The sequence below is a fragment of the Vombatus ursinus genome, unplaced genomic scaffold, assembly GCF_900497805.2.
Source record: "Vombatus ursinus unplaced genomic scaffold, bare-nosed wombat genome assembly UNPS02014778.1, whole genome shotgun sequence".
In the NCBI taxonomy this organism is placed as follows: Eukaryota; Metazoa; Chordata; class Mammalia; order Diprotodontia; family Vombatidae; genus Vombatus; species Vombatus ursinus.
The window spans coordinates 58,222,117-58,234,915 of NW_020954556.1; the positions used below are offsets into that span (position 1 = coordinate 58,222,117).

At 41.2% G+C, this 12,799-nt stretch overlaps 1 protein-coding gene across 1 annotated transcript; it reads left to right on the forward strand.

Annotated features, from left to right (window-relative positions):
• Positions 1 to 857: 857 nt before the first annotated feature.
• LOC114045358 (cytochrome P450 1B1) lies at positions 858 to 8,044 on the forward strand. Its single transcript, XM_027865301.1, has 3 exons — positions 858 to 1,331; positions 1,881 to 2,933; positions 5,003 to 8,044. The coding sequence occupies exons 2-3, from the start codon at positions 1,882 to 1,884 to the stop codon at positions 5,586 to 5,588; spliced, it is 1,638 nt and encodes a 545-aa protein (XP_027721102.1). The 5' UTR covers positions 858 to 1,331; position 1,881; the 3' UTR covers positions 5,589 to 8,044.
• Positions 8,045 to 12,799: the final 4,755 nt, after the last annotated feature.

A 12,799-nucleotide genomic window follows, 5' to 3' on the forward strand; every position in this document is an offset into this window, starting at 1 on the left:
AGCGGACAGATAACCAAGAGAATAAAATAAGAAGGGTATCAAGGCGTGCTGAATCAAAGGATTGGATTACAGGTTTAGATTTGGAAGGGACCTTAGAAGCCACTAACTCCAAGCCCTTCGTGTTACACCTGAGGAAAATGAGAATGGGAGAAGTTAAGTGACTAGATTGGGGAAGATCGAGGTTGAAATCCGGACTGACAGGTACAGGCCACGTGACCCTGGACAAGTCACTTAATTTCTCAGTAGCCCCAGGCCACTCTAAAACAGTAGGGCACAGAGCAGTTGAACATCTGCAGTTGGGAGAGGAGGTTTTCCTCAGCAAGAGCTCCGGAGCAAGGAGGGGAAAAAGTCCCAGAAAGTAGAGTATAGATAAAGTGTAAAGAGATGCAAAGCCTGAATGTTTGCATTAAGACCCTCTGATGCCCATGGAAGAATTGACCCTGGGAAAAAGTGATGAGCTTCGGGGTGAGGAGGGTGACTTTGGTGCTGAGATTCAGCTCTAAATGGAAACTAGGTGGAATCCGAGCCTTGGGAACCAGCGTATACTTTTATCTTAGGGGTGACTGCATCTCATTGCAAAGAAGCCTGCCACCTGTATTCTGGGGCGTAAATTTGCTAGTTACTCAAATAAATCCTGCTTTCGGCTGCACAGCAACTAGGGTCTGATTCTCCCACCGCGTTTGCCTTTGGGAACTGAAGTCTAACTCACCCGGGTGCCACTCTTAAAGGGCCCCTCCCCCCCTGCCTACACTGCCCCGCCCTTTCCAGGTCCAGTCTGCCCGCTGATGCTCCGACCGGCTCCCACCTCCCTTCTTTCTTCCCTCCCTCCCTCCTTCCATCCCTCCTCCCTTTCAGAGTCCTTAAAACCCGGAGAAATGGGATGCCTCATTTCCAAAGTCCAGACTGGTTCAGTTTGCAAGTAGCAAATTTCTGTTTCACATCAGCTCTGTCAGCTAGGAGTAGGGGTTGACCCTGTCATCCTTGCTCCCAAACCACCTCCAGCGCCGCTAGGAAATCCTAGCATTCTTCGCGTCCCGGGGTGGAGGGCACCTGGGAAGGTAACTACCTTTTCATAGCTTCACCTCACCTAAAGTTTCTCCAGATTCCCTAATTTCGCCCTCTGGGCGGGAGTGGGGATGAATTACTGACTCCGTGGAGCAGGTGAAAAGAGAGACACTCCCCACCGTGCAGCCTTTGAGATTCATCCTTGCCAGAACGGTGCTGTCAGGAATATAGAGGTCTTACATCTCTCCCTCTTCGACGCAGCTGAGCCTTGGTTGTACCCAGAGCTACACTCATTTCCTACTGCTGAAAGCAGCGCCTACCCACAGGTCAGTAATATCTTTGAGAAGTCGAGGAAGCCCTCACCTCCCCGTTTTACCAGTTTTTGCAGGTGGGTGTGTGAGGGGTGGAGGGAGGACCAGGGAATGCACCAATTGGGAGGTAGGAAAGAGGGGCAGTCCGTGCCTAGATACCCCTTGGGGTTTTCTTCTCTTTTATACTGCTCTGTTTGGGGGCTATTTCTCAGATGCCACACCTGCCCCTTCTTGCCCCGTTAGTAAGGAGTGAGTGAATGGAAGGAGATGAAGGGAGCGCGGTGGGAAGAAGCACAGTTCAGGGGAGATGCTGGTGGAATTCAGCGTCTTCCCACAGACAGTCCTAGAAGCATCCTTGGCGGAGTGTGTGTCCGGCACCCGAGTAATCACAACCCTCTTGCTTTCTAGTTATAGTTGTTTACGTTAGTTATGAGTTGGTCTGTCCTAACTTTATTCTACCAGGTGCTCTAAGCTTTTTCCTCCCCTCTCCCTAAACCGTCCGCCACCCCCATCCTCCCACCCCCCCCATAGCTCTCGATGCCCATGGATCTTGTCTCCCCACAGCATGGCTACAAGCCGAAGTAGCGAAGAAGGCTGGCTTCCCGGCCCTCTGTCCACCCAGCAGACCACCCTCCTGCTCCTCTTTTCCGTGTTGGCCGCCGTCCGCTTGGGCCAATGGTTCCTACGGCGTTGCCGTCGGCCCCCTTTGGTCAGCTGCAGCCCCCCTGGCCCATTCCAGTGGCCCCTGATCGGGAACGCTGTGGAGGTGGGTAGCATTCCGCATCTCTCTTTCACTCGTTTGGCCCGCCGCTATGGCGATGTCTTCCAAATCCGCTTGGGCAACTGCCCAGTGGTGGTGCTGAACGGCGAGCGCGCCATCCGCCAGGCCTTGGTACAGCAGGGTACCGCCTTCGCCAGTCGCCCGCCGTTCCCCTCTTTCCAAGTGGTGTCCAACGGCCGTAGCCTGGCTTTCAGCAAATACTCGGAGATCTGGAAGGTGCAGAGGCGGGTGGCCCACGGCACCGTGCGCGCCTTCTCCACGGGACAAGTCCGCAGCCGCCAGGTCTTGGAGCAGCATGTGCTGAGTGAGGCGCGGGAGCTGGTGATGCTGTTCGTGCAGGGCAGCGCTGGGGGCGCCTTTCTGAACCCAGTCCCCCTCACCGTGGTGGCCGTGGCCAACGTGATGAGCGCCGTGTGCTTCGGCTGCCGCTACAGCCACAGTGACCAGGAGTTCCGCGAGCTGCTGAGCCACAACGAGCGCTTCGGCCGCACGGTGGGGGCGGGCAGCCTCGTGGACGTGCTGCCCTGGCTCCAGCGCTTCCCTAACCCTGTGCGCACTGCCTACCGCGACTTCCAGAAACTCAACCACGACTTCTACAGCTTCGTGCTGGACAAGTTCCTGAAGCACAGGAGCAGCCTGAAGCCCGGGGCCCCGCCCCGCGACATGATGGACGCCTTCATCCGCACCGTGGGGGACGAAGAGGAGAGTTCCGGAGAAGCAAAGCCTGGGTTGCGCCTAGACACAGACTACGTGCCGGCCACAGTCACAGATATTTTTGGGGCCAGCCAGGACACGCTTTCCACTGCACTGCAGTGGCTTCTCATCTTATTCATAAGGTAAGGCTAGACTTACCTGAAGAGGAGGGGGCTGGACCCTGAACCAGAGGCACACATTTAGGGCTTCTTAGTCTCTCTAAAGTTTCCCAGCCGCCTTCAGTTTTCCTACCCTCCCAACCTCTGTCCTGGGCTGGTGTGCTGCGTCCAATAAGAAATCAGGGGCCTTTGCGGACCATTCTGTGACTGCAGCAGCACCTAGTGACGCAGCGTATTCTGCAGAGTTGTGCCCCCTTCATTTTCGATCGCTTGAAGCTTTCCATAGTTAAGGAAGCTAGAGAAATCTCCTAAACTGGAAAAACGTGTGAAGGCAAATCAGTGCGAAACACTTGTAGATAAACAGGTCTTTGAAAAACACTTGAGAATCTCGCCGCCTAGCCTTTTGTCCCCCCTTTCCTTGTCCCTCCTTCCCAGGTACAGGAAAAGCTTTAGGAGACTGTTCCTCCTCCCCTCTTCCTCTCTTCCCCTCCTCCCCTCTTCCTCTCTTCCCCTCCTCCCCTCTCCTCCACTTCTCCCCCCCACTCCCCAGTGAAAAGTGTAAGGCACTAAATATGTTAAATAAACACATCAGCCCATTAGGAGCGCTGGGGCTTAGCTTAGTCAGCAGTGCGTATCTGAGGCGGGCTCTGGCAATCAAACCGAGCAGACGATTTAGGGCTTTGTTTCCCAAGGAAAGTAAACGGAATGAAGCACAGCCAGCTCCGAGCAGGGCTGCCCCACCTCCCCCCGCCCCCTCGCCCCGAGACTTGGTTGAGGCCCAGATCATGATTAGCTAGCACGGAAGCTTTGGGCGTGGAGCCAGAAACACAAGGTCTTATTATAAAGGAAGGAAAGAGCAAGCTGCGAGTATCACAGAAAATAAATAGGGATGGGGAGAGGACTCGTAAAACGCAGAGGCGACCCGGAGCAATAGGTTTACCAGGTGGAGAGGACGCTCTCCACAACCCAGGTACGGCACGCACAGACTGTGGGAATGTGCCCGAGCCTTCTGTCTCTTTTCTTTGTTGTGATCGCGTGACTTGAAGAAGAAGCAAAGGAAAGGTTAAACTTTGCCACCCTTTTAGAGCAGACTCTACGTACACAAGTGCCAACAAAAATCTAATGAGTACAAGACTCACAGTCAGCGGCAATTTATTATAGAAGGGATGCTGCTTGCAACTTCTGTGAGGTTATTCGCAGAAAACTAGAACTGCTGTAGAACTGTGGCAACCACATGCAGAAATCTTAAAAATCAGTGAGGGGAAAAGTGGTACTGGAATCAGAGAGTACAGTCTGTTTTTATCAATGTCAATTGAGAGTATAATGTTACACTACAACTGAAGAAAGGACATCAATAATTAATGAAACAGTTTAGAATTCAACTACATTTTAAAAATCTTGCATAAATTCTAAATTTCAGTTTTCAATATCCTTAAGATGGTACCCAACAACTTTCTGTTCAAGCTGGAAATTTATCTGTAGAGTATTTCTCCAGTGAGTAGATGCTTAAGGAAGGGCTAAGAAAAATGCTGACTTTAGTGAGTGGGTTTTCATCGAGTTGTTGCTCTCAAATCATCATGCCATTTCACACTTGTCTGTCTCTATAAACTTAATTGGAAAAGAAAAACTTTCCATTTCTTTAGCCAAACAGAGTTAAGAAATGCTATCATTTTGGCATCCCTTTAAAACAATAAAGCAGGAAATAAAGAAATATGACATCACATGGTTGTACCAAGCATCATTATGCAGAGTTAAAAAAAAAAATGAACCAACAACTCTCCTCTAAGAAGATAGGGTAGACAAAAATTATGCTGCGTAGGCCCTTAACATGAAGTGAAAAGAAAACTTCTAAGATGCAATATCTTGAGTATCCCCAAAGTTAAAGCCCATTTAATGATGTAACCAGAACTCATGAAATTTTTTTAGTTACAGTTATATTGTTAGAGAAATGTTACATTAGCATCTCAGTCTGGAAAATTTTAAAATAATCAAACAACTTTTTCCCAAACAGATAATTTAAAATAACTATTTGTCTTGATCCAATAGAAAATACTTTCCCTAATTGTTTTCTCCACTTGTGTTTTTAAAAACAGGTATCCTAAAGTGCAGGCTCAGGTACAAGAAGAATTGGATAGAGTTGTGGGCCGAGATCGATTGCCCTCTTTGGATGATCAGCCTCATCTTCCCTATGTCATGGCTTTTCTGTATGAAGCCATGCGCTTCAGTAGCTTTGTGCCTGTTACCATCCCACATGCCACCACCATTGACACTTCAGTCCTGGGCTACCACATTCCCAAAGATACAGTGGTATTTATCAACCAATGGTCAGTTAATCACGACCCAGTGAAATGGCAGAACCCAGAAGACTTCAATCCAGGCCGATTCCTGGACAACAATGGATTCATTGACAAAGACACGGCGAGTGGGGTCATGATTTTCTCTGTGGGCAAACGCAGGTGCATTGGGGAAGAGCTGTCCAAAATACAGCTATTCCTCTTTATTGCCGTTCTGGCCCACCAGTGCAATTTCCTTGCCAATCCAGATGAGGACCCGGAAATGAATTTTAGTTATGGGTTAACCATTAAACCGCGATCATTCACAATTAATGTCACCCTGAGAGAATCTATGGAACTACTTGATAATGCTGTTCAAAGGCTACAAGCCAAAGACAACCAATGAGGAACTAGCGGAAGTGTAATGAACTCAAAGTTGGAAAAACAAATGAGTCTAACAGTCTCTGTTAGTCTCTTTCTGCCACCAACACATGCTCCTGTGAGCCTTTCAGATGAGCACCCACCAATAAGTATTTCTTAAGTGCCTGATGGGTGGTCCACCCTATAAGTGGATCCTGGTGAGACGATGCATTTGACATAGCTAATGAAACTACAAAAATAACTTGCAAGATTTCATGATAATAGAATAAAAGGAGATGAGAAGCTTTTAGAAAGATACCATAGCTTCACTATAACACTGTCTTTGGGGACTGCTTGTTGAAACTTTTTATAGGTTTAAGAAAACCCAAAAACCTAAACCTCCTTTTGGTATCTCAGTAATGGCACAAACCTTGGGTAAGTTCCAAAAAGGCAACTTCTTTTTGTGGAATTCTGTTGTGGAGCAGACAGCAATGCAACAGAGTCCCGGGGTATATTATTGTACACTCCAAACCAAGTAGAGTAGTTTGAAGGAGAGAATGAGGCTGAAAAAAACTTGTGAAGACTCTGCTGGCTTACTCTTCCTCTTCTAAATCTTGCAACAGAGTCATTAAAAATTTCTGTTCAGAAAGGCCCAAGTACTCAAAGATTATGTTTTATCTTTAGTCAAATGTAGCACTCAACATTGATTGAGAAATGATATAATGTATGATGTAAAATCGCTCATGCAAAAAAGTAAATGGGGGAAAATTCAGCTTATAGCAAATTTTAGCGTTTTATAATGAATTTTGAAATGCAACCTGTAATATTCCAAGCTAGATACTTGCCTTCTGGTTTCCAAAATTCGGTATATTTACAAATTTGGTAAAATTATGAATTTGTTTGTAGGTGTGACTAAAATTCAAATGGATAGCAGACTATACCCAGTCTAGTGAAGGATAAATGAAGTTAGTTCATCACAAACTACACAAAACATTCAATATGCATAACTATTCATTATAAATAAAAATGGTATTAGTGAAAAGGAGTTATTTAGATAAGGGAAAAACCAAATTAAAGCTATCTCCTAATGTAGCACACGCACACACATGCAAATGGAGTGACTACCTGGTTGTTTGCTAAGATACCAAATAGCCAATTTAAATGAGCTGCATTGTTGAAGGTACTACAACTGAAGGATGATGATTCTCATCTAAAACCCTTTTTAGTTTCAAGTTGTATTCATTGTTCCCCCAGTCTTTAATTATAATAATTTCGTATGTTCTTTTCCCAAACCGAGTTGATTAAAGTTATTTTGTGACTAAATATCTTTCAACATTTTAATATGACCCTGAAATCTTTTTTTCAGGATCTAAATTTTCAACTGAGGTTAATGAAAATTTTGAGTCTTTGGTTTAAGAAGGATGGGGAAAGTTAGGCTCTTTTAACATGATGCCAAACATCTGGATAAATGATGAAAGTAGTCAGTTTCCTGGATGTCCTTTGGTATCCTATAGATAAAACACTTGGAACTTTGACCCAGATGTTTTATTGTCCCTTATAGACATCCACATGGATATTTCCTGTATTTATCTCCTTTCATATTTCAAATTATATTTGAATAACAATTATAACACGAAGCACCTTCAATGGCAACATTCACATACTGAAATACATGAAACTGGAAAACGGGCGATCCAAATTCAAGGAAACTTTGGTTTCCAACTGGTGTCATGATATAAATGATAAATAATTTTTTAAGATAGCCAATTCAAGGTATGGTTTTTGTAAAGAGGAAATATTTATATGTATAGTTAGCTTAATAAAATATTAATTTATTGACTAACCTTAAAATTGAAAAACTGATAAGCAAAATTATGATTTCATAGTTACTTCCAAAATTATAAAACAATTGCCTAACAATTCACTGCTTATTTAAAACAAAACTAAAAAAGAAATCATATGCACTTCTTTGGAAGTCACTGTTGATAGAATTACAGACTGTTTTATGTGTGTTTGAGAGAGGGAATTGGAAGAAAGATGAATAACTCAAATATTTTTCCCTTGTATGCTAAATTACTTTGCTTGACGCACATAAATTCAGAAAAAGAATGCCCAGAGTGCCAGTTGCAAGTCAGAATTTATGACCTTCACAAGGACAGTAAGTTTTGGAAATTTAATAATGAAAACTAGCAGTCGTACTTATTTCATACAATTTTTCTTTTAAAAGGTTGTTCAAAAGCCACTGGTGAGACCAAATATATATGTGTTCCTTCCTTTACCATCACAGAGTAATCTAACCATACCCAAGTAGGACCAGAGAATTTGTTCTGTTGCCAAATTGGACTTTCCAGAAGTGCTTTGGCAGAATTCGGCATATAGAAATACAGTTAAGTCATTGAGACAGCTTGATTGAAATGTTTGACTATGCCGTAATTCACTTCTCTGTATATACGTCCCAATGTTACCTGATAATAAAGCCATGTTTAGTTAACGTAAGTAAAATAGATACTTGGTATTTATCTGGCTAATTTGGTCAGGATATTTAGATACATCAGTTGATGTTAACTATTTACTGATCACTCCCTTTTCTCTCCACTCTTTTTCTACCACCAAAAAAAAAAAAAATTCACTTTGTGGCCTGAATTTTTCAGATTGGTGATTAAATTGATTGGACTAAATGCATAATTACTTCATCTCATTTCATTTTTGAGCTATATAGATTCCATATAGAATATTTGCAAATCATCTATAAAAGCAGAGTATCTGTTCCAGATAATCACTGCAGCTAGAACATTTTCATAAAACAAGTGTTTTGTTTTGTTTTGTTTTTATTTTGAGTCTTGGACTTTGTAAGAAGATTGTCTTAAAAATATTCCAAAGGAAATATCTCAGGATTGTTTTGTGGATTGTAGAAAAGTTTTCATGCCCCAGAACTTAGCCTTCACCTGTGAAATTATTTTACGAAGTTAGTATTTTCATGTTAGATCTTTATTAGATCATTTAATTATATAAGATATACTTCACTTGTATTTTTATAATTATGAGGCCGCTGTGTGAGGGCCCCTTGTTATTTAGCCTCTGTTATCTTTGGATCTTTTCCAATAAGCTTTAAATACGTATATAGTTACCACAGAACGAAGTTGTAGCTGAAAGTGATGCACGTTCATTTTTGTGATATGCAGCATGAATGCAGTACAAATTATATATATTATATATATGCATATGCATATATGCCTCTGTAAAATTGTTTCTTTTTAATTGTGAGGACTTTTTTCTATCCTCAAGGATTTAGAATGCCTGTAATCATGGAATGCTATTACCAAAACATTAAATAAAAGTTGTTTTTTATAAACAATTGTTAATTTTATGTCATTGGATAAAACTACTTCATTTCACGAAGATGCACAAGAATCCTTCCAACTATAGTATATAAATGGTTAACAAATGTGTGTCTCAAACATTTTACCCAGCCATTATCTCTTTCATGCTACTTAATCTTTCTATATGTTTATTTTATCCAGCCTCCTTGCAAATTCCTAATTGATGTTATTAAACTTGTCAGAATCATCCCTGAAAGTTAAATCTCATTAACAACTAATCAGGCAAAATGGCCATTAGAAATGCAATTTGGGGAGGCACATTGAGATTGTAATCATGTATTTTATTTTACAGGAAAAATCATTTTTTAAAAATGTCAAACATATGACTCTGCCCCTCATAAAGGATTTGTATTTTATTCATTTCTCTATCCATTTATGGAGAGTGGGACAAATTAAAATGAAGTCAGTGGCTGGAAACAATATGGAAGGAACTTATCCAAAGGGTGTTGAAACCTGAAAATTGTTACACCCACCTACCCACCCCCAACCAATGTTTACATTTGGTCAGAGACTTTCTGTTTTCAGGTATATTTATTCTCTGTCCTTGCAGACAGGCTTTGAATCTCTCAGTGAGAGAGAGAGAGAGAGAGAGAGAGAGAGACAGAGAGACAGAGACAGAGAGAGACAGAGAGAGAGAGAGAGACAGAGACAGAGACAGAGAGAGAGAGACAGAGAGAGACAGAGAGACAGAGAGACAGAGAGACAGAGAGAGAGAGAGAGAGAGAGAGAGAGAGAGAGAGAGAGAGAGAGCCCATCTCTTCTGGCCTGTAGTTCATATTACAGTGAAAAACAAGAAGAGGAATTATGAAATACAGAGTTGACTGCCTGAGGTCACTGACATTTTGGTGGAAACTTTCACTTTGCTGGTCCCTCCTGTCCCCTGCCACCAAGAGGTAAAACTGTGAATTCACTTAAGAGAATGTTTATTCTTTTTTTCCTTCTAGATAGTTTGAGATGGGAATTTGGTAATGGTTATTCAGCAACCTTTCCTCAGTCAGATAGTGGGATTCTGGTTGCCTGTTCAGGAAAAGCAAAAGAGACTAGTTTCATGTGAAAATCCTATTTTTTTTAAATCACTCTTTGGGGGCAGGTCTTTGCAAAAATTTAAGTCACATAAAAACATATGTTGGTTTCTATTGTAACAACCAGGTAGTGCAATTAATCCCATTACATGGGGAGAAATGAAAACAGCTTTGGACATGACAGGCACATTTATTATAAACACATTTAGTCTGTTTCTGGAATAGCAGAATGAATCACTGTATTCGCACAGATGCTAGGGGAGTGTTCTTCACTGGTGTTTGATGGCCTTACCCACTTCCCATTCCACTTTTCCCTCCTTATTTTTCCCTAATTCTAAGAATGACCTCCACTCCTTACCAAACTCTGCCATCTTATTGACTCACAAGAAATAGAAAGGGAAAATATCAAAAAATGAAAGACTTGACTAGAACCAGAAGCAAAAAACATTTTTATTAAAGTTATGAAATAGACAAAGTAGTCTGTGTTGTGGTCTGCTATGAAGTCTGGTATGATACTGTGTGGGCCCGGTGCTATCCTCAAATGAGCATAACTGTGTTCTATGCAGTTCGCCTATGGTTAACTCAAAGTTGACTTTGGCATTGAAAGTAAGGGCTGAGGTTGGTCCCATGATGCAGTGAGAAGAATGTTGGACTGGGAGTAAGAGGACCTAGGTTCAAATTTCACCTCTGCTGATTATTTTTGAGTGACCTTGGACAATGCATTTCATCTCTACAAAATGAGGGGGTTGGAATAGCTGACCTCCAAGGTACCTTTTTGCTCTAAATCTTTGATGGTATATTCTCTGCCATCTCACTGGCCTATATGAGGATAGACAAATTATAGGCATGCAGTATGCAAGTGTGTGTGTGTGTGAGTATGTGTGTGTGTGTCTTTATGGTCCAAATTTCACACTTGCACATGACCCTGGGACAAGTGATAGTGGAGATTAGTGTTCTAATTTATTACATCATCATCTCTTCTTCATGCAGGTAGAATGGAAAAGATGCCAGTGTATTTGTAGGAAGTCCAACCAGTATGAACAGAAAGCTGTACTTTTTGGAATTTTACAAAAGCTAGACATTACTCAGTGTACTAATGGCATATGCCATTCTATATAGGCAAAATCTTACGGTCACAGAACTATCTCAAGAAGTCTTGGGGTTGGACAGCATGGTAGCACAGTAGATAGAGCTCTGGCCTTGGAGTCAGGAGGACCTGAGTTCAAATTTGGCCTCAGATACTTGACACTTACTAGCTGTGTGACCCTGGGCAAGTCACTTAACCCTGATTGCCTCACCAAAAAAAAAAAAGAAGAAGAAGTCTTGGGATTGCAACATTCATTCTACATGATCCCATTGAGGCTGTAACTCTGTAAACAGATCTGTTAACATCCTTGTTATGATGCTTTAAAACATTTTTTTTATTGGTATCTTATATTTTTGTATTGCCTGGATTTCCTCCTGCTTCCTTCTCAGAGAGTCATTATTTATAACAGAGATTTTTTTTTAAAAAATAAAAAGAAGAAGAAAAGAAAATTGAACAATAACAGAAAAAATATTGACATTATATACAATGTTCCACATGTGTAGACCCCGACCTCTGCAAAAAATAAGGGGGTGGTATCTTCTTATATCTCTTCTTTAGGGTCAAGTGTGTTCTTAGTAATGTTGCAATATTCATTTTTCAATTATTTTGTGGCTGTTCTTTCCATTTACATTGTTATAATTTTAATGTATGTTCTTTTCTTGGCTTCCTTACTTCACTTTGCATTAAATCAGGTCCATCTTGTCATACTTCTTGTATTTATTGTATTCATTGTTCTTACAGCACAATAATATTCCATTAGATTCATATGCCACAATTATGTAACCATTCCCCAATTGATGGACATCTTCTTTGTTTCCAATTCTTTGTTACAACAAAAAGTGCTGCTATATGTTTCAGGAGGTGCATATGAATTTTCTTTTTATCAGTGACCTCCCTAGAATACATTCCTATTATAAATCTCTGGATCAAAGTGTATGGACATTTAAAAAATTACTTTATTCACATAATTCTGATTTTGTTTTCTTCATTTGTCTCTCAAAATGATTATACTGATTTACAGCTTTACCAACAATGCACCAGTGTGCCTATCTTCTCACAATCCCTCTCACATAGATTGTTAACATTTTTAATTATCTTTGCCAAATTTCAAGGCATAAGGTGAAGCCTCAAGGTTGTTGTTTTGCATTTCTCTTATTAGTAGTAATTTGGATCATTCTGTCACATGGTTGTTGATAGTTCACAATTTGTCTTTAGAGAAATGTTTGTTCATACCCTTTGACCATTTGTGTGTGTGTGAGTGTGTGTGTGTGTGTGTGTGGGGGGTGTTGTCTATATATCCTGTACATCAAATCTTTATCTAAGAACTTTGATACCAAGATTTTCTTTTCCCATTCAACTGCTTCCATTCTTAATATAAGTGTATTAATTTTGTCTATGCAGAAGCTTTTCAATTTCATGTAATCAAAATTACCTTTTTTATCTTTAGTAATTATCTCTAAACTTTGGCTAAGAACACATTTCCTACCCATAGTTGTGAAATGTACTCGATCTGCTTCTCTTTTAATATTTTTATGGTATGATCTTTAATATTCGGGTTATATATCCATTTAAATTTATTGTGTTGTAATATCTTGGTGTAAGCCTAATTTTGCCGTTATTATTCCTTAATAATATAAACCTGCTTAAGGGATAGGCAATGTGGAGAAGACAATGAATTAATTTTTAGATACTCATTGCTATTTTGATAATAGCATTCATATGGTGTTCTAAGGTTTGTAAAGCACTTTGTAAATATTGTCTGATTTTA

What these genes read in the sequence shown, in the direction of transcription:
- LOC114045358 (XM_027865301.1), top strand. Translation starts at nt 1,882, where the DNA reads ATGGCTACAAGCCGAAGTAGCGAAGAAGGCTGGCTTCCCGGCCCTCTG. An exon ending in CTTCTCATCTTATTCATAAG is followed by an intron (nt 2,934 to 5,002) that starts GTAAGGCTAGAC and finishes TTTTAAAAACAG; the next exon opens with GTATCCTAAAGTGCAGGCTC.